The 20976-nt window shown below is 46.1% G+C and overlaps 1 protein-coding gene across 1 annotated transcript; it reads right to left on the bottom strand.

The window, feature by feature from the left end:
* Positions 1–6208: 6208 nt before the first annotated feature.
* marcksl1b (MARCKS-like 1b) lies at positions 6209–9618 on the bottom strand. Its single transcript, XM_038794667.1, has 2 exons — positions 9210–9618; positions 6209–7852 (listed from the first exon to the last, which is right to left on the bottom strand). The coding sequence occupies exons 1-2, from the start codon at positions 9279–9281 to the stop codon at positions 7256–7258; spliced, it is 669 nt and encodes a 222-aa protein (XP_038650595.1). The 5' UTR covers positions 9282–9618; the 3' UTR covers positions 6209–7255.
* Positions 9619–20976: the final 11358 nt, after the last annotated feature.

Raw genomic sequence — 20976 nt, 5'->3', positions numbered from 1 at the left:
GACTCAGCAGGGAATCGAACCTTGGGACCCTGGTGTTGTGAAACTGCAGTGCTATCCATTTGTGCTACCGTGCTGCCCTCTTAGCTCCTGTCTCTCTCCACAGATGCTGGCAGACCTGCTGAGGTTGTCCAGTATTTTCTGTTTTTGCTTTTTGTGGTGTCGTCTGCATTGGCAAATATAGAAGGAGAGCATGGTCGGACAAACAGCAAATGAAATGAATGACTCCATCTGGATTCAGGGTAAGTACAGTATTGAATAATATCCCAGGGGAATCTTATTGTAATCACATTGATTATGTTGAATAGTTGTTAATCCACAAAGATGGCTCTTCTAACAGTGTTAGTCATACAGTGCAGAAGAAGTCCTTCGGCCCATTGAGTCCGACAAAACTACACGAAATCTACACTAAACTCACTTGAATGTTATGGCATTTCAGGTGCTCATCCACTTACATTTTAATGGCTGTGAGGTTTCCCGTCTCTATTACCCTCCCAGATAGTGTTGCTGAGTGAGACTGTGGCCACATGCTCAAAGCCCTGGAGTTAATTTAAAATAATATTTCAATGTAAATTCCTTTTGAGTGTCGCCATATTTCAATAGTTTCACATCTAAAGATTAGTTATTTTTACAGTTAAATAAAAAGGGTAAGGCCCTACCCTCTGTTTTAACATCCGTCAGGAAAAGCTCCATTTCATATATCAGTTTAATAAATCTGTTAAATGGCAGCACAGTGGCAAAGCGGTTAGCATTGCTGCTTACAGCATTGAGGACCCAGGTTCAAGTCCCAGCACTGGGTTACCGTCCGTGTGGAGTTTGCACGTTCTCCCCATGTTTGTGTGGGTTTCACCCCTACAACCCAAAGATGTGCAGGTTAAGTGGGTTGGCCCCTTAATTGGAAAAAATAATTGGGTATTCTAAAAAAATTTTAAATTAAATAAAAAATAAATCTGTTAAATGTTTCCCTGATTCTGGCACATGTTCCAGTCACTACATTCTGGCACCCCAGTCACTGCACTCTGGTTGAAAAGGAGGATTAATCCAAGAATAAATTGGAATTTTAAAAGAATACAAAGTAAACATGTGTAAAACAGACATGTTTATGCAATTCTCCCACTCTATTATTTTTTTCTCCTTGTTTTCATAGTCCTTCCTTCCCAAGCAACAAAGAGACCCCAAGCTGACTGTAAATCTCTGCTGCTTATCCTGTGTTTATAATAGTAACATGGGTTGATTTTTCTGTTTCCCCCCCTTCCCTTTCCCAGACCCGCCTCTCTTGCAGATGGTTCAACAAGATAGTGAGCATTTTTCTGCCACAATGCGTCACAAAATGCCCATCCTGGGTGAACTTTTGTTCAGCACGAGGGATTTATACTTTGAAAGTCTGTTTCTTTTGCAGATTGTTTTCAATTCTGGGTATTCAAGGGCAGCACGGTGGCACAGTGGTTAGCATTGCTGCCTACGGCGCTGAGGACCTGGGTTTGAATCCCGGCCCTGGGTCACTGTCCATGTGGAGTTTACACATTCTCCCCGTGTCTGTGTGGGTTTCACCCCCACAACCCAAAGATGTGCAGAGTAGGTGGATTGGCCATGCTAAATTGCCCCTTAATTGGAAAAAATCATTGTGTACTCTAAATTTATAACATAAAAATAAAAATTCTGGGTATGTGTTTGTCTCCAAATGTGGATGTTATCCTCTCCCCACATTTATTCAAGAAACCAACAGCATTGTGAAGCACTTTTGTCCATTCACAAACTGATCACTGGGCGGTGTAGAAGACTATGTGTGTTTCTAAAACCCAGAATAATGTTTTGGATTAAATGTTAATGGATTAAAAGGATATTTTTTTTAGGTTAGCTGGCATGACATTGTAGATGTGACAGATGATCTGAATGTCTTGAGGGTGGGGGGAAATAAAAGGCAGGATTTATTTTTCTATTAGCTGTTCCGTGATCCATTGTACATGTGGAGAGATTGAGCAAATGGGCCTCACCAGTGATGCCTTAGCTTCCCACACTTGCTCGCCAAAGAGGAGCTGATTGGACCATGCATGAGAATGCCCACTGTCTTTGAGGACATCTCCAGCAAGCAGGCCATGTATAGTATAATCCTTCTCCTGTCATACCTACACTTACAAAGATAATCGTTACAGGACAAATGGAACATCACCGTGAAGTTTATTTTTGCCTTTATTGGATTTGCCAGTTCAGTCATAAAATCCCTACAGTGCAGAAAGAAGGACGCCATTCGGCTCATCAAGTCTGCACTGATACTTTGAAAGAGCACCCTACCTAGGCCCCCGACCTACCCCCGCAACTCAACTAACCTGCACATCTTGACTACCCGGAGGAAACCCACGCAGGCATGGGGAGAATATGCAAACACACACACACCCAAGGCCAGAATTGAACCCAATTCCCTAGTGCTGTGCCATGCCGCCTCCTCCGACTACACTGGAGTTGTTATATAGTAACTCTCTCACCTGCAGGTTGCAAGGCTGAAGATTTAAATCCTGCTCCAGGACTTGAGTACAGAATCCAGGCTGACATTTTCACTTTTGCAGCCAAGAATTGGGATGTTAAACCAAGTCCTGCTGTTGTCCTCTCTGGTTGACAATATGTCTTTTCAGAACTGTGATGTTAAGTGGGCTCACATTTTCACACAGCAGGGACTTCATTGGCTGGAAGCACTGTGAATTGTTCAGTGGCCAGGTAAGGTCTGATAGAAAGTTTCTTGATGCAAGAGCTCATTTTTAAAAGAACAAATTTATATTCGGAGACACGAATGTATAAAGGAAGTACACAATAACTACAATATAAAGCAGCACTGAATGGTTTAACAATTACAACTGGCTGGAAAATTCTTTGATTTTATTTTTGTTAGTTGAATCTATTGTGATATAACTGTTAAGAGTTGTACATTGTTGCTTTAATGTCATCTTTCTCGAGTTAAATAGTTGGAAGCATTTCTTCGTCTGAGGTCGGAGATATAAGTTGTTGAAATCTCTTCTGTAGGTGAGCTACAAAGTGGAACCAGATTTAATTGCTCCTGCCTCAGTTTACCATGAAATATTTTCAATAGCCCAAGTCAATGAATTGGATTTCCCATTCTTCACCATTGTCCAGAGAACCCTGCTGTAAATGTGGTTGTTGACCATGAGTGGGAAACGGGATTGCATCTCTCCAGATTGGGAATGTTCTGATGTTTGGCCTCATGCTGGAGGGAAAGGAAATTAGTTGGGAGGGAAAAGCCGTTTGTCATATTCTGTTACATCAGCTGTAGAGTACTCCATTGCTGCAGGAGTTGAGTGCAGAAGCTATTCATAGAATCCCTACAGTGCAGGAGACCATTCAGCCCATCAAGTCCGCACTGACCTTCTGAAAGATCACCTTAGCTACATCCACGTCCCCACCCCATCTCTGTAACCCCACCTAACTTTTTGGACATTAAGGGGCAATTTTAGCATTCCCAATCCACCTAACCTACTTATCTTTGGACTGTGGGAGGAAACCGGAGCACCCGGAGGAAACCCACGCAGGCACGGGGAGAACACACAAATTTCAGTCACCCAAGGCTGGAATTGAATCCGCATCCCTGGTGCTGAGGCAGCAGTGTTTTTTTTTTCATTTAGAGTATCCAATTCATTTTTTTCCAATTAAGGTGCAATTTAGCGTTGACAATCCACCTGCTTTGCACATCTTTGGATTGTGGGGTCGAAACCCACGCAGACACGAGGAGAATGTGCAAACTCCACACGGACAGTGACCCAGAGCCGGGATCGAACCTGGGACCTCGGCGCCGTGAGGCATCAGGGCTAACCCACTGCGCCACATGCTGCCCAGAGGCAGCAGTGTTAACCAAAAATGTATTTGACCACTCACTCAATTTATCTAAATCAGTTTGAAGCCTGCTAACATCATCCTCACCACTTAATCCCACCAAGTTTCATGTTGTCAGCAAATCTGGAAATTTTACATTTGGTTCCCTCATCCAAATTATTGATGTATATTGTGAACAGCTGGGGCCGAAACACAGATCCTTGCGGGACCCCACAAATCACCGCTGCCAGTCTGAAAGATCTATTCCTAGTCTGTTTCCTGTCTGCTTACCAATTTTCAATCCATATCAATATATTACCCCCAGTTCTGTGTGCTTTAATTTTTCACTCTAACCTCTTATGATGTGGGACTTTTATCAAAAGCTTTCTGAAAATCCAAATCCACACTGATTCACTGTGGTCTATTCTGCTGTTTACGTCCACAAAACACTCCCAGTAGGTTTTGTCAAGCATGATTTCCCTTTCATAAATCCATGTTGACTTTGTCTAATCCTGTTTCCCTACATGTTAGGTTAACCAGTCTCTAATTCCTGTTTTCTCCCTCCCTCTCTTTTTTTTTCAATAGTGGGATTACATTTTCCACCCTCCAATCTGCCGGACTGTTCCAGAATCATCTGAATTTTTTAAGGATGACAACCACCACATCCACAATTTCCATGGCCACCGCCTTTAGTACCATGATGTAGATTACCAGGCCCAGGAGATTTCTCATCTTTCAGTGATTGAATACTCTCCACTTGCCTGGGCGAGTGCAGCAACATTCAAGCTCGGCACCATCTCGATCAACGCAGCCCGCTTGATTGGCGCCCCGTCCATCGCGGAGTAGCAGCCGTGTGTACCAGATACACTGCAGGAACTCACCAAAGACTCTCCTTGGACAGCACTTTCCAAACCTACAACCACATCTAGGTCAAACGCAGCAGATACCTGGGATCAGCATCACCTGGAAATATATCACTGCTCCTTCACTGTCGCTGGTCAAAATCCAGGAATTCCCTCCCTAACAGCACTGTGGGTATACCTACACCACATGGACAGCAAAACAGTTCAAGAAGACAGCTCACCACCACCTTCTCGAGGACAATTAGGGATGTGCAATAAATGCTGACTTAGCCAGCAAAGCCGTCACCCCTTGAATTAATTTTTAAAAACATCTAATTTAACGGCAGAGCGGGCACAAATAAAAACAAAGTGTTGGAAAAACTTAGCATGTCTGGGAGCATCTGTGGAGAAAGAGACTTGAAACATCAACAGTGTCTCTCGCTCTCCACAGATGCTGCCAGATCTGTTTCCGTACTTTGTTTTGTTCAACGGGCTGACAGCCATTCCTTATAACAGTTGATTCACAGTAAACCTATAATAACCTGGCCAAAATGTACCAGCATAAAATCAATATCTTCATAGGATGGAATAAATGTGCCAACTTTTATCTCAACAATTGCTTTTATTGATGTTTTCAATATTCAACGTTTTTGCAATTGGTATCCAATCCTGAAGTTATGAAGTCGGATTCAAATCCATGATGTTCCATTGTTTCAGCTGTCTTGGGCGATTTCATGAACAAAGATATATTTCTGCCATATTCCACACTGCTTGTACCTACCTCTTTCAGCCACCTCAATCACTGGATTTTTCATATGGTTCCTGATTTTGAACAATTGTATTTTCCAAGTATGTTGAGTCACCTAAGCTTTCCAAGTTGATGAACCTATAGAAAAAGAATTAAATGGGGATGACCCTGTATCAATAGCAGCCTAGTGCAAGGAGTGACGGAAAGCCACTTATTTCAAAGCTCCAATGGGTCAATTAACTCATTTGGTAGTCATAGTGTTATATACACACACTCACAATCTAAAGCAATTTGCAGCTTTAATTCCTGGTCTCTGGCGAGACATCTCATCTCAACTAGGTCAGTAATAGTTTTGCAATCAGCTTGGGATTAGACCAGATTCCTCTGCTCGTTCTTACCCATTATCCTTGATGAAAATGTATGTCTAAGACATCAGACAATAGGGTCAGCTGGCAAAACCTGCCAGTACACACCACCAGCAACTCACATGGGCCATTTGGGTGACCTACCAACCAGTGAAACAAATATTCACGGCTCTGCAACCAAGCTTGAAGATTGAATCAACGCTATCTGGGCTTCAAGGCCCCTTGATTCAAGTCAGTGAATGTTACAAGAAGGAGGAGAATCAAATATAAGAATTACCATGATTCCTGAGCACAATTGAGAGAATGGAGATTCACCAGTTTAGAATAATTGCTTTGTGCAGTGTCATCAGAAAACAATACTTGCCACGAGCGGAGTTGTCTTCAAATGTCGTGAACTTCGTTTGTCATAGACTCAATGGCCACAGCACAAACAATAATTCTGTCCATTTAGTTTATTGGCATTTGCAGTCTAAAACTGTACAATTATTATGCTGAGTGACAATTGAACCATGGAAATCTATTTCCAATTTTTTGACAAAAATCAGCATTTTTTATGTTCAAAAGCCTTATTTGCAAAACTTCACTTATTTTCTTCCGGAAACATTTCTATCAACTGGTAATTTTTTTTTTAAAGAGCATTGTAGTGTGTCAACTGCCATAAAATGGACTGAGGTTGAAGTTACTGTACCACTCACAGCCAACTAGAAATAGCAAGGGAAAGTTGATTTACACTTAAAACAGTCCACAGGTGAAATTTATTCTCCCTTTTAAAATGTTACAATAGTTACCACCTTAAAAGTTAGCAATAAAAAAATTGCAAATCAATTTGGCCAAAGTTTTATTTACAGGACAAAAACAGCAAAAAACATATCACATTTAAAACTCTTTGCACTCCCCCTCAAAAATTATCAATGGGAACACAGTATACTTAAAAATTCAATAGTGTTGTAGTCAGACTGGAAAACTACAAAAAAAAATCTAGAAGCTTCAATCAAAACTGCCGTTTTCCTAAAAAGCACAAAAAATGTCTCAAATCGGGAAACAAAGCAGGAATGCAAATGCTAATGAATTGATGTAAGGGATTCTCCAAAGTGTGTCAGTCAAACCCATGTCCAGTTAAAATGTCAATGTTCTCAGATCATGTGACTAGAAGGATTAATGCCACGTGTAGACAATTGAAGGAATTCAGCATTGGCCAGGTTACATCCTCTCATTTCTTCAATAAACTTAATTTTAATCCCAAAACTAGGGAAGTGGATATTTATTGCACCCAAGCTGTTCCCAGGAAAATACATTTTAAAATTCAATGGTGAAAAAGGCAAACTTTAATACTGAGACAATTTGAAGACTATAGTTGGCTGAACAGATCTAGCAACAAAAGAAGTGGGCTGTGTGCGTGTCCATGATTAGGGTCGACTGGTTGATGGGGCAATTGGTCTCGTGTGAACACGTGGCACAGATAAAGTTTGTAAACAGTTTCAGCTTTACTCTTCCTTTTGCTCAGCTGGTGCAGCTGTTGAACTAGGCTCTTCGCTTTCTGCTGGTTTTGTAGGTTCCTCAGTTGCCTCCTGCTTGACCTCTTCTCCTGAAGTTTGTTGCTGTTCCTCCTTTGCAGGAGCCGTCTCCTCCTTAGTTTGAGACTCTTCATTATTAGCTTTGGTTTCTTGTCCCTCAGAAGCACTCGCTTCTGCTTGTTTCTCCTCCTTCACCTCCTCTGTAGCATTCTCTTTAGCTTCGTTGCTGCTCGTTTTAGTTTCTTCAGCTGCCTTGGCTTCAGTTTTGTCTTCAGTAGGGCTGTTTTCAGCTGCCTCAGATTTCTTGGTCTTCTTGAAAGACATTTTGCCCAGCTTAAAGGATTTGAAAGACAGTGTCTTTTTCTTCTTCTTCTTGGGAGTCTCAGTGGCTTCGGTTTTGGCACCTTCTCCCTCTGCAGGTGGTGCTGGTTCAATGGCGTCACCTGAACTTTCAGCCGCATCTTTTGAGCCCTCTGTAGCGCCACTGCCATTTGCTGGCACTGCTGCTGCCTCTCCATCAGGTTTAGTCGGAGACACATCACCATTGGTCTTCACATGACCATTTTCCTGCAAGAGAAATTTGGCAGTGGATTAGTTTGAGGATTAGAAGAAGCCAGTGTGCTTTTTTCTTTAAAATTACAATTCATTTCTGTTCTCATCAACTTCAACTCGATACAATTTGCCAACAGCACAGCAGCTTCAAAGCACCCAGTGAACAGTCACGGGGATAATGATGATTCCCAGTCAGGACAGGACTGGCCTTTTAAAGGAGAAATTGGGATCAATTCATGTCACAACCAAAAAATGCCCGTGTTATTTTAGTGTGTCATGGGAAAGTACCAAAAACCCCAACCAGCGTTTCGAAACCAAAGCAAAATATGAGGGAGAACTTTCTGCCGCCCTGGGGGAATCCCTCCCTCTGATATGGAATCTGAAACTCCAATCTTTATTGGAGGGTCCATATAATGGGTGAATTTAGCAGCTCGAGAGCCAGCGGTGCTGCTGTTTCGTCACGAACTGGGGGCAATTTAACGCCGTCGCGGGGGGCGGGAGTGGGAGGAAAACTGGGCTTAGCGAGCAGCGCTCCCCCTCTGCGCCGCTAGGCGGCGCTGTTGCTCTTCGGCGGAACCACCGCCCCGGATTTAACAAAATCCTCAAATTCGGAGAGAAATGAGCTGATCAGCGCTCGCTGGAAAAAAAAAATTCGCGGCAATTTAGTCTTTTTCTTTCTTCTGTGTTCGAGGCTACATGGTTCAAATTTGTAAGAGTTTGAGATTCTCTCGCCCATTTATCGACGTTAAATTGACTCTGAAAATCCAGCTCAATTCCCCTCCCGGTTCTTTGTTCTCAATGGATTTAGCGCCAGTCCACAAGGGGTGGTCACTCCAGCCAGCAAACCGCCACTAATCATCTCACATTTTAAACCATTCTCCAGACACCCACTCTCCCCCCCGCCCACCCCAAAAAAAATCCACTGGCTCGACATTTGAGAGCAGCATGCAATGAGGATGTGTGAGGGTCGGGGGGGGGGGGGGCAAGGGGGAAGAATCTCCCACCCACCCCCTACTCTCACAGAAAAGCCTTTCTGATTTCAAACCCATATGTTTCACGTTAAATCGCCCAAACAAAGCAACTTGCCGTCGAAGGGCTCGGGGAGATTGTATTCAAATTTGTTAAATCCACAGGAGTTTAAAATGTTGGAAAAGAAACACCTTACACGTTTATAAATCCTCGCCCTTTTAAAAATATTTGGTCAAGTTCAATTCTGGAAAAGACAATCGCGGAAAATTCTGGAGGCAGAATTGTGCACAAGTCCACTCCGCCGCACGCGTCCCCCCCGCCCTGTTGCTGCTGCAAAGGATTTTTCATCGTCGCTTTTTTAAAAAAAAAATCAATTAAAGCAAAAAATAAATACCAATCCTACCTGGCCATTGGTTTTGCCAGCCACCGCTGCACTGGCGTCCTGGGTTTTTGGTTTAGTCAGCGTGCTTCCCATCCTGCTGAATTGTATCTCACTCACACCGATTGGAACAAAGAACTAGCGAGTCAATGCAATTCGAAGCTGCCCAGCTCACAGACACCGGTTCGAGAAGAACAATCTTTCCGCCCGAGGGAGGGTCTGTGTGTGTGTGGGTGTGCAGAGGACTGGATTTTTAAAAAACTTGCAGGCGACCAACACCCCTCAGTCAGACAAGCATCGAGAGGGCAGACACCCCAATGAACCCCTTTTTTAAAAAAAAATCTCTCCACTCTGAAGCGTCTCACTCGCGCTGATGCGATCACCACTTCCCCATCCACAGAAATGAACTGCGTAAAGTCACAGCCTGTCTAATATGCACCAACGCCCCAACAGATAAAGGAGGTGGGGAAAGAGGGCTTGGCTCTGAAGACGTGTCCAATCGTCAACCTCAGGGGGCTGAGCAAGAACCAAACAATAGGAAAAAAACCCAAAGTGCCCCCGTTTCAATTTTTTTATTTAAAAAAAACTATTTTTCGGGGGCAGGGGATAGATGGGCAAAATCTAAACCATTTGGTACTTTAATTTTTTTTAAATTAAGCTGGTGTCAGCTTAGAAGCCGAATAAAGAACACAAAAGGCTGAAAGGGAGGCGGGGGGGGGGGGGGGGGGGGGGGGGTTGGTGTTTATTTGGAAAATGAGGTTTGAATGACAGGGAGGCTGACAATTAAACCCTCTCCAGCCTGTTCACACACAAAAAAGGAGAATATATTTGGGGCTTCGCGAGCCACTCGAGTTATTTCACAGGACGCACCAAGTTTTATTCGTGAACCTGGCTCGGATTAACATCTTCGGATTGTGAGATTGCTCATGTTATTGTCTCTCTCATTCTGGGACGGTGCTCACTGTTAATGGGGTGAAGTGGGGGCTCTTGTCTGGCTTCACTCAAACTCCAAACGTGTCCAACTCCAGCAACTTGGCTTTGCTGACGGGCAACCTGGACATTTAAACCGGGATTCATTTCTTCATCGGCAATGGCTGATAGAAAGAAGTCATTGCAATATTTCTGCGAGAAATTCGGGGCGGAGGGACGTTTTATAAGAGCTATCAGTTCGTTTTGGCGAAGTCAATGAATCCTTTTGTTCCTTTGCCGGGGTTGTGCTTGTGTTCCGAGTGGTCGATGCGATTCACCAACCAGTCCCCTGTATTATTCCCTTGGCACAATGGCTGATGCTCATCCTCGGGGCTACAGGCAGACGCCTGCGGGGGAGAAAGGGGCAGAACATTTATATATTTTTCGTTATTCAGTGTTTCTAATGTCCAATATCGCGGTGACCTGTTGGGAGGATTTCATTGGAAGTGAATGCTGAAGTCGAGGATCGGCTGGCTGGCTTCGTTTCTCTTGCATTCTTGGTCCAGGGGGCAGTGTCTCTCAAGAGCCTGTTACACATTCACAGCTTAGTCAGGAAGCTGCAATCAGAAGTGGCAGTGTTTTCATGTTGGGGATATCAAAACGAATGAGATCGGAAATTTTCTTCAAAAAATCACGTTGGGAAACTACTAAAATTTCCATCTGATTGTTTTGGGAACATTTTTTTTCTCCCGAATTTTTTTTTTCTCTAGCGATTTAATCGAACCACACCGTGCAAAGGCGGTTAAATCTCCTACCAGACATTATCCCTCGGGGTGACTGTAAGACGAAGAATGAGATACACTGATGAAGAGTGAGATACGTTGTTGAAGAGTGAGATATACTGGATAATAGTGAGACATTCTGGTGAAGAATAAGATATACTAGTGAAGAGTGGGATATTCTGATGATGAGTGCGATATTCTGGAGAAGAAAGAGAAACACAATGAAAAATAAGATATACTAGGGAAGACAACCATATACCGGTGAAGTGTGAGATACACTGCTGAAAACTGAGATGTACGGGTGAAGAGTGAGATATACTGGTGAAAAATGAAAAATTCTGGAGAAGAGTGAGATATACTGGTGAAGAATGAGATATACTGGTGAAGCGTGAGATATTCTGATATATCTCCAGTATATCTCACTCTTCACCACTATACCTCATGCCCCAGTATATCTCACTCTTCAGCAGTATATCACACTTTTTATCAGTATATCTCATGCTTCACCAGTATATCTCACTCTTCAGCAGTATATCTCACTCCTCACCAGCGTATCTCACTCTTCACCAATATCTCACCATTCATCAGTGCATCTCATTCTTCACCAGTATATCTGACTCTTTACCAGTATATCTGACTCTTAATCAGCATATCTGACTCTTCACCAATATACCTCACTCTTCATCAGAATACCTAACTCTTCAGCAGTGTGTCTCATTCTTCACCAGCATACCGCATGCTTCCTCAGTATATCTCACTCTTCATTTGGATATCATGCTTCATCAGTATATCTCACTCTTCAGCAGTATATCGCACTTTTCATCAGTATATCTCACGCTTCACCAGTATATCTCACTCACTGGAAAAGAGTGAGATAGACTGCTGAAGAACGAGATACCCTGGGTAAGAGTGAGATACAATGGAGGAGAGTGAGATACACTGGTGAAGAGTAAGATCCCTGGTGAAAGTGAGGTACACTGGTGAAGAGTGTGATATACCAATGAAGAGTGAGATATACAGGAGAATAGTGAAATATTCTGGTGAAGAATAAATGTAGAGTGACAAGTTAAATTCTGGTCAAGAGAAATATATACTTGTGAAGAGTGAGTTATATTGATGAAGAGTGCGATATACTGGTGAAGAGTGAGATATACTTGTGAATATTGAGATATTCTAGAGCAGAGTGAGACACGCTGATGAAGAGTGAGATATACTGATGAAGAGTGAGATATACTGCTGAAGAGTGAGATATAGGGGCCTCACGGTAGCATGGTGGTTAGCATCAATGCTTCACAGCTCCAGGGTCCCAGGTTCGATTCCCGGCTGGGTCACTGTCTGTGTGGAGTCTGCACGTCCTCCCTGTGTGTGCGTGGGTTTCCTCCGGGTGCTCCGGTTTCCTCCCACAGTCCAAAGATGTGCGGGTTAGGTGGATTGGCCATGCTAAATTGCCCGTAGTGTAAGGTTAATAGGGGGATTACGGGTATACGGGTTACGTGGTTTTAAGTAGGGTGATCATTGCTCGGCACAACATCGAGGGCCGAAGGGCCTGTTCTGTGCTGTACTGTTCTATTCTATACTGGTGATTTGTGAGCTATACTGGCGAAGAGAGATACACTGTTGAAGAGTGAGATATACTGCCGAAGAGTGAGATATACTGGTGAAGAGTGAGATATACTGCCGAAGAGTGAGATCAACTGGTGAAGAATGAGATATACTGGAAAAAATTAAGATAGACTGGTGAATAATGAGGTATTCTGGTGAAGAGTGAGATATACTCGTGAACAGTGAGGTATACTGGTGAAGAGTGAGATATACTGATAAAAATTAAGGTATACTGGTGAATAATGAGATATTCTGGTAAAGAATGAGATATACTGATAAAAATTTAAGATATACTGGTGAATAATGAGATATTCTGGTGAAGAATGAGATATACTGGTGAAGAGTGAGATATACTGGTGAAGAGTGAACTATACTGGTGAAGAGTGAGATATACTGGTAGAGAATGAGATACACTGGTGAAGAGTGAGATATACTAACGACGAATGCGATATACTGGTGAATAATTGGGCAGCATGGTAGCATAGTGGTTAGCACTATGGCTTCACAGCCTCAGGGTCCCAGGTTCAATTCCAGGTTTTGGTCACTGTCTGTGTGGAGTCTGCACGTTGTCCCCGTGTCTGCGTGGTGCGTGGCACCTCAGGGTGCTCCGGTTATCTCACACATGCTTGTTACATAATTTGGACATTCTGAATTCTCCCTCTGTGTATCCGAACAGGAGCCGGGATGTGGCGACTAGGGGCTTTTCACAGTAACTTCATGGCAGTGTTAATGTAAGCCTACTTGTGACAATAAATATTATTATATGCACTGGCGAAGAGTGAGATATACTGGCGATCAGTGGAATGTACTGATCAAAAGTGAGATATGCTGGGGAAGAGTGAGATATACTGGTGAAGAGAGAGATATACTGGTGAAGAGTGAGATATGCCAATGACGAGTGAGATACACTGTTGATAAGTGAGATATACTGTTGAAGAGTGAGATATACTGATAAAAATTAAGATATACTGGTGAATAATGAGATATTCTGGTGAAGAATGAGATATACTGGTGATCAGTGAGATGTACTGATCAAAAGTGAGATGTGCTGGGGAAGAGTGAGACATACTGGTGAAGAGTGAGCTACACTGGTGAAGGGTGAGATACACTGGAGAATAGTGAGATATTCTGGTGAAAAGTTATAGACACTGGTGAAGTGTGAGATGTACTGGTGAAAAATGAGACATTCTAAGAGTGAGAGACACTGGTGAAGAGTGAGTTTACTGATGACGAGTGAGATATACTTGTGAAGAGTGAGATATACTGGTGATCAGTGAGATGTACTGATCAAAAGTGAGATGTGCTGGGGAAGAGTGAGACATACTGGTGAAGAGTGAGCTACACTGGTGAAGGGTGAGATACACTGGAGAATAGTGAGATATTCTGGTGAAAAGTTATAGACACTGGTGAAGTGTGAGATGTACTGGTGAAAAGTGAGATATTCTAAGAGTGAGAGACACTGGTGAAGAGTGAGATGCATTGATGAAGAATGAGAAACACCGATGAAGAATGAGATATACTGGTGAAGTGTTGGGTATACTGATGAAGAGTGAGATATTCTGGTGAAGAGTGAGATACACCGGAGAATGGTGAGATATTCAAATGAAGAGTGAAAGATACTGGTGCAGTGTGAGATATACTGGTGAGAAGTGACATAGACTGGTGAATAGTGAGATATACTGGTGAAGTGTTAGGTATACTGATGAAGAGTGAGATACACTGGTGAAGAGTGAGATGCACTGGTGAAGAGTGAGATGCACTGGTGAAGAGTGAGATATACTGTGAAGAGTGAGATATTCTGGTGGAGTGAGATATTCTGGTGAAGAGACAGATTAAATTGGTGTGAGATATACTGATGAAGATTAAGATATTCTGGTAAAGAAGGAGATATTCCACTGAAGTGTGAGATAGTCTGGTGAAGAGTGAGATATACTGGTAAAGAATGAGATATTCCACAGGAGAGTGTGATATGGGGGCGGCATGTGGCGCAGTGGGTAGCACTGGGACTGCGGCGCTGAGGACCCGGATTAGAATCCCGGCCCTGGGTCACTGTCCGTGTGGAGTTTGCACATTCTCCCCATGTCTGCGTGGGTTTCACCCCCACAACCCAAAAATGTGCAGGTTATGTGGATTGGCCATGCTAAATTGCCCCTTAATTGGAAAACAAATTTAAAAAAGAAAACAAAAAGTGTGATATTCTGGTGAAGAGAGAGGTAGTCTGGTGAAGAGAGAGGTATTCTGGTGAAGAGAGGGACATGTAACAGGCACAGAGAGAATGACCGAGGCAGTGAGGGTCATGTCTCCCTCATTAAAGGACCTGACCCAGTCACAGTGCACCATGCATGAGAGCATCAAGACCCAGGTTGAGTCAACAGCGGGCCTCCTGTACTGGCAGTGCCAGGTGACGGTAGAGCCTCTGGAGCTCATTCTGAGAGAGAAGTGGCAGGGCACGGCACCAGAAATGTGAGCCCGCCTTGTATGACAGCTCACCCAATGAGTGAGCCCTAATTGTTCATCATCTCCTGACCGCGCCCCCCCCCCCCCCCCCACCCAAGGAAATATGGGCCAGTAGGTTGGAATGACCAGCACACACACAGGAATCACCCAGGTGGACAGTGGAATGTGATCCTGAAGGCAGGAGTCAGACTTTGTCAAACAATGAGGAGCACCAGAGCTCATCGCCCAGCGAGTCGTCTTGATCCTCCATCCCACAGACATGACCCACTGATACTGTCTGCCCAGGACCAATACCCTGTGGTGTTGCTGGCAGGAGCTCGGGTGGGGTAGTGGGAAGAGGTGGAGGGCCAAGGGGAAGATGGAGTGAAGGATTGGGGGAGAGAGAAGGGATAAACAGTAATGGGAAAGGGGGTTTCATTTTGAATTGGGGGGGGGGGGGGGGGGTATGGGGAGATGGGACAGAGCTGCCAGTCACCAGGCCACATGGATGGGAAATCGGGAGATGATGAGGTCGCCCCATGTGCGGCGGCCCTTGAACACCCGTTGGGCAGTCTGCCTGCCAGCCTGTGCTCCACGCACGCGCCATCCTGGACATCCTCCTCATCCTCTTGAAATGAAAAAATGAAAATCGCTTATTATCACGAGTAGGCTTCAAATGAAGTTACTGTGAAAAGCCCCTAGTCGCCACATTCCGGCGGCTGTTCAGGGAGGCTGTTACGGGAATCGAACCGTGCTGCTGGCCTGCTTGGTCTGCTTTCAAAGCCAGCGAATTAGCCAGGTGAGGCATGGCATTCTTCCTCCTCCTCCTCCAGCATGTCGCCCCTCTTTCGTGTGATGTTGTACAGGATGCAACATGCCAGAACGATACTCGAGATCCTCCTCGGGCTACATTGGGGAGCCCCCACCAGAGCAGTCCAGGCATTGAAAGCGCATCTTTTTTTAAAAAAATGTTTTTCCAATTCAGGAACAATTTAATGTGGCCAATTCACCTACCCTGCACATCTTTGGGTTGAGGGGTGAGACCCACGCTGACAAGGGGAGAATGTACAAACTCCACATGAACAGTGACCTTGGACCGGGATCGAACCCAGGTCCTCAGCGCCGTGAGGCAGCAGTGCTAACCATTGCACCACCGTGCCACGCCTGGAAGCGTTCCTTGAGGAGGCCAATGCACTGCTCGATGATGCTCCTGGTTGCTGCATGGGTGCCATTATAAAGGGCAGCACGGTAGCAAAAGTGGCTAGCACTGTGGCTTCGCAGCGCCAGGGTCCCAGGTTCGATTCCCCGCTGGGTCACTGTCCGTGCGGAGTCTGCACGTTCTCCCCGTGTCTGCTTGGGTTTCCTCTAGGTGCTCCGGTTTCCTCCCACAGTCCAAAGATGTGCAGGTTAGGTGGATTGGCCATGATAAATTGCCCTTAGTGACCAAAAAGGTCAGGAGGGGTTATTGGGTTATGGGAATAGGGTGGAAGTGAGGGCTTAAACGGGTTGGTGCAGACTTGATGGGCCGAATGGCCTCCTTCTGCGCTGTATGTTCTATGTTTTATGTATCCACGTCGGACTGGGTCCTCCAGACAGATGTCATCAGTCATGACCTGAGCAGGTAACCCTTGTCGCCCAAGACCCAACCCCTCAGCCGAGGAAGCATCTTGAAGGTGTCGGGAACCTAAGAGTTCACTAAGATGTATGCGTGGTGCATGCTGCCTGGGTATCGGGCGCAGACAAGCATGATGTGCAGGTTGTGGTCACATACCAACTGCACATTCAGGGAGTGGAACCCCCTTCCTATTTATTAAGGGCAACCCCTGATGAACAGGTACTCAGAGGCGGACACACATTCTGTGCGAATAGCCAGAAATATCAGCAGGATGAGGATTCCCTTGACCATCCAAAGTCACCAGGTTACATCGTCCACTGCAGCACCACCCTCACCACATACCCCAACCCATCACCCCTCACCCGGCTGCCTCGATATGTTGCTTTTGCACTGCATCCCTCTTCCCATCAGTAAGTGGCACAGGGCCTGTGATCCTCCATCCCAATGTTTTTGAAACTTTTCTTCCTGGGACCCACTTTTACCAACCTGCTGACCTTCAGGATCCACACTGGCCAACGTTCACAACCCACCGATTTCACTTACCTTGACAGTTCTTCACAGTCCTTTTGCCTTGTTTGTTCGCAGCTAGAAAATAGAGGAATCTCTATTGTGATTGTGAGCCAAAAGTACGGATATACAGGGTGTGTGGCGTCAGTGTATGTGCCGGGTGCGTGACCTGCTCTCTGCTACATCCTCTGGCCGGAAGACTGCATCGTTCTATTTAAAAGACGGTCGCGGTCGACATTCTTCATCTAAAAGCTCCATGGCCCTCTAAACACCCGCCCGCAGGTCACAACCCGCAGTTTGGAAAATCTTGGTCTATCCTCACCACCCATCCCTATCAACAGGGGTACCGGTGTCTGCCGCTACATGTGTCAGTGGCCCATGTCCTGATTCCCCTAGTGGAATCCACAGTGGGTGTCCTCACTGGGTGGGCCATGTGTTATCTGCCAGCAGCCTGGCAATTGTTTGAGCGGTGGAGAAGGTCACAGTGTGCCATCAATCGCCTGTATGCTCAGAGGTTTGTTTGTGGGCTGGCCTTACAGATGAGGGTGAGCGAGGGAAGTGCGCATCTGCTGAGAGCTTAGCTGCAGCGTGATATGGATCCTGGGCGTATCACACAAGTTGTGACAGAGAGCTGGTCAGGTCTCCTGGCCGGGGGCAGGATGGATGGAAGTAGGGACGCAATGGACAGGCAGTGTTTGAAGACAGCTCATGGTCCTGTGGGGTGGGCTAGCTGATAGTGTCACTGGTGAGGCCTCTGCTCTGAGAGGGGCAGTGTGCTGGGAGAGTGCCAAAGGCCACGGAGCATGTGTCCTTTGTTTGGGGTGAGTTCTGCTGTACCCCTGCTTCCTCTGCAGTGGGGCAGTGCTTCTGATAAGTGAACTGAGGAGTGGCAGTACCTGGTGGGCTGGTGATTAAGCTTGGCCACATCTATCCCGGTGATGATATTGCTGGGGTCTGAGATTTCCTGGGTGGCGGTCTGGGTGGGTTCCCAGATGACCAGAGGCTCTCTGAATGTTTACAGGTCACATTGAGCACTCAGCATTGTGAACAGCCAGCAGCCTGTAAGTAGCACCAAAGGGGTGCGTTTTAATCACATACTGCAGCAATGGTGGTTTGCACCAGGCCACCCTGATGCGGAGAAGGACACCCCGAGCACACAGACTTGGCACAAAGTTATCCCCGATCTTCCACCCGGCCCAGGAAGCCAGCCCCCAGTAAGTCTGACGGATTTTGAGATTTTCTGAGAGTTTTTCTCAGCTTCTCGCTCCCCGTCAAGAGCCCAGCCCCCTTTTGTAAATACTTGCACCAATTCACACCTGTGTGACTGCCACCTAAGAGGGATGGAGCATTGCGGGGGATGGTGCTTGAAGTATCAAACCCACTAATACATAGAAACTGGGAGGAGGCCATTCGGCCCTTTGAGCCTGCTCCACCATTCATTATGATCATGGCTGATCATCAAGTTCAATACCCTGATCCCGCCTTCCCTCCCCAGCATATCCCTTGATTCCCTTTAGCCCCAGGAGCTATATCTAGCTCCTTCTTGAAATTACACATTTTTGCTGCAGCTACTTTCTCTGGCAATGAATTCCATAGATTCACCACTCTCTCGGTGAAGAAATTTCTCCTCGCCTCAGCCCTAAACCCCTTATCCTCAAACTACTATCCTTAGTTCTGGACTCCCCTACCATCGGGAACACGCCTTCTGAATCTACCCTGTCTAAACCTGTTGGAATTTCATTTTTTTTTATAACTATAGAGTACCCAATTCTTTTTTTCCGATTAAGGGGCAATTTAACATGGCCAATTAACCTACCCTACATATCTTTGGGTTGCTGGGGTGAAACCCACACAAACACGGGGAGAATGTGCAAACGCCACACGGACAGTGACCCAGAGCCAGGATCCAACCTGGGACCTCGGCGCCGTGAGGCATCAGAGCTAACCACTGCGCCACCGTGCTGCCCTGGTGGAATTTCATAATGACAAATTACAGTTTTGCATGGATCCACGGCACTGGGTACACACGTTGATAACACTGCCAGCAAGGGTTTGGAGCATGGCATCGGCGCCAGGCGCAAATCGCAATTTTTCCATTGCGTGCTATTCTCCACCTCGATCGCAATTCTCGCTTCCGGCATCGTAAAACGAGGAATTCAACCCAGAATGCCATGATCACAAATTTGTTAGGTTGTTAAAAGACAGACTGCTGGATGGGGCGCGCCACACCAAAGAACGGGTACAGCGGAATGGAGAATCCCGCCAAGAAGGTGGCAGCACGGCGGCCTAGTGGTTAGCACAACCGCCTCACGGCGCTGAGGTCCCAGGTTCGATCCCGGCTCTGGGTCACTGTCCGTGTGGAGTTTGCACATTCTCCCCATGCATGTGTGGGTTTCGCCCCCACAACCCAAAAATGTGCAGAGTAGGTGGATTGGCCACGCTAAATTGCCCCTTAATTGGAAAAAATAATTGGGTAATCTAAATAAAAAAAATTTTAAATCTGTGGATTTCAGGCATCACCTTAAAACAACACTAAAACAGAAAGCTCTTGGTGGTGCATTGGTTAGCACTGCTACCTCAGAGCACTGAGGACCCGGGTTCGATTCCAGCCCCGGGTCACTTCCATCGAATCACTACAGTGCAGAAGGTGGCCATTTGGCCCATCAAGTTTGCACTGACCCTTTGAAAGACCACCCCACCTAAGTTCCAATCCCCCTCCATGTAACCCCAGCCTAAGGAGCAATTTAGTATGTCCAATCCACCTTACCTGCACATCTTTGGACTGTCATGTGGAGTTTGCTCATTCTCCCCGTGTTTGCGTGGGTCTCACCCCCACAACCCAAAGATGTGCAGGGTAGGTGGATTGGCCACGCCAAATTGCCCCTTAATTGGAAAAAAATAATTGGGTACTCTAAATTTATTTTAAAAAACAGAAATCTCCGGTGCACACAAGGCAAGCTACAATTAGGGCTTGGTAAGGCTATGTTAGTGAACTGTAAAATCAACCAGCGTTCCCAGGTTAGGATCAGGGTGGACGGTGATGGCCTCCATTAGACACAAACCTATCAATGCTCACTACCTGAGACTACACGATATCCAGACTTCTGGGGCACGATTCTCCGCACCCCACGCCGGGTGGGAGAATTGCGGGAGGGCCGGGCGAATCACGCCACGCCGCCCTGGCACCCCCCGCGATTCTCCCACCCCCCCCAAAATGGCGTGTCGCGTTTTGCGACAGGCCGCTGGGAGAAACGCCGCTCGCCGTTTCTCACGGTCAGTGTGGGGCCTGTGGGGGGCGGAGGGAGGATCGAGAACCACGGGCGTGCTCAGCAGATGTCTGGCCCGCGATCGATGGCCACCAATCATTGGGCCGCGTCTCTAAAAGACGCACTCTTTTCCCTCCGCCGCCCTGCAAGATCAAGCCGCCATGTCTTGCGGAGCAGCAGCATGCGCGGCTGACGTCCCTTAGGCGCCGTCGGCTGGGTCATTCCCGGCGCGCCGCTTTGACGCAAGCGCTGCCGCTCCTAGCCCCCTGGGGGGGGGGGGGAGAATAGGGGGCGAGGAGTGGCCTCCGACGCCGGAGTGAAACACTCCGGCTTTCACTCTGGCGTCGGCTGTTTGTCTCCCTTTGGGAGAATTGCCCCCACGGTGTTCTGATGTTTTCCGTCATAAGAGGAGGTGGGAAAAGTAAGGAAGAAATAGACAAGAAAAAGTGGTATTAGTTTTTGTTTTTATTTCCCAGGTAATGGGCATCGCTGGCTTGCTCAGTAACTGTTGCCCACCACTAATTGCCCTTGAGAACGTGGTGGGAGCCGCTGTTTCCTCAGCCCCTAAAGATTATCGGTGCGATTTAATGGAAACGTTTCTAGGTGTAATAAAGAGTGGGAGCTGCCACGAGCTTCCTGGCACTCGAATTGGCGAAGCCGTCACCAGTATCGAA

Source organism: Scyliorhinus canicula, chromosome 1 (genome assembly GCF_902713615.1).
Source record: "Scyliorhinus canicula chromosome 1, sScyCan1.1, whole genome shotgun sequence".
In the NCBI taxonomy this organism is placed as follows: Eukaryota; Metazoa; Chordata; class Chondrichthyes; order Carcharhiniformes; family Scyliorhinidae; genus Scyliorhinus; species Scyliorhinus canicula.
Note: the sequence above shows the minus strand (reverse complement) of the source record. Positions and strands in the feature narration are given on the sequence as shown.

Excerpts from the sequence above, each read along its gene's own strand:
- marcksl1b (XM_038794667.1), bottom strand. The coding sequence starts at position 9,281 with ATGGGAAGCACGCTGACTAAACCAAAAACCCAGGACGCCAGTGCAGCG. Across the intron at positions 7,853-9,209 it reads CTGGCAAAACCAATGGCCAG|GAAAATGGTCATGTGAAGAC; the intron begins GTAGGATTGGTA and ends TTTCTCTTGCAG.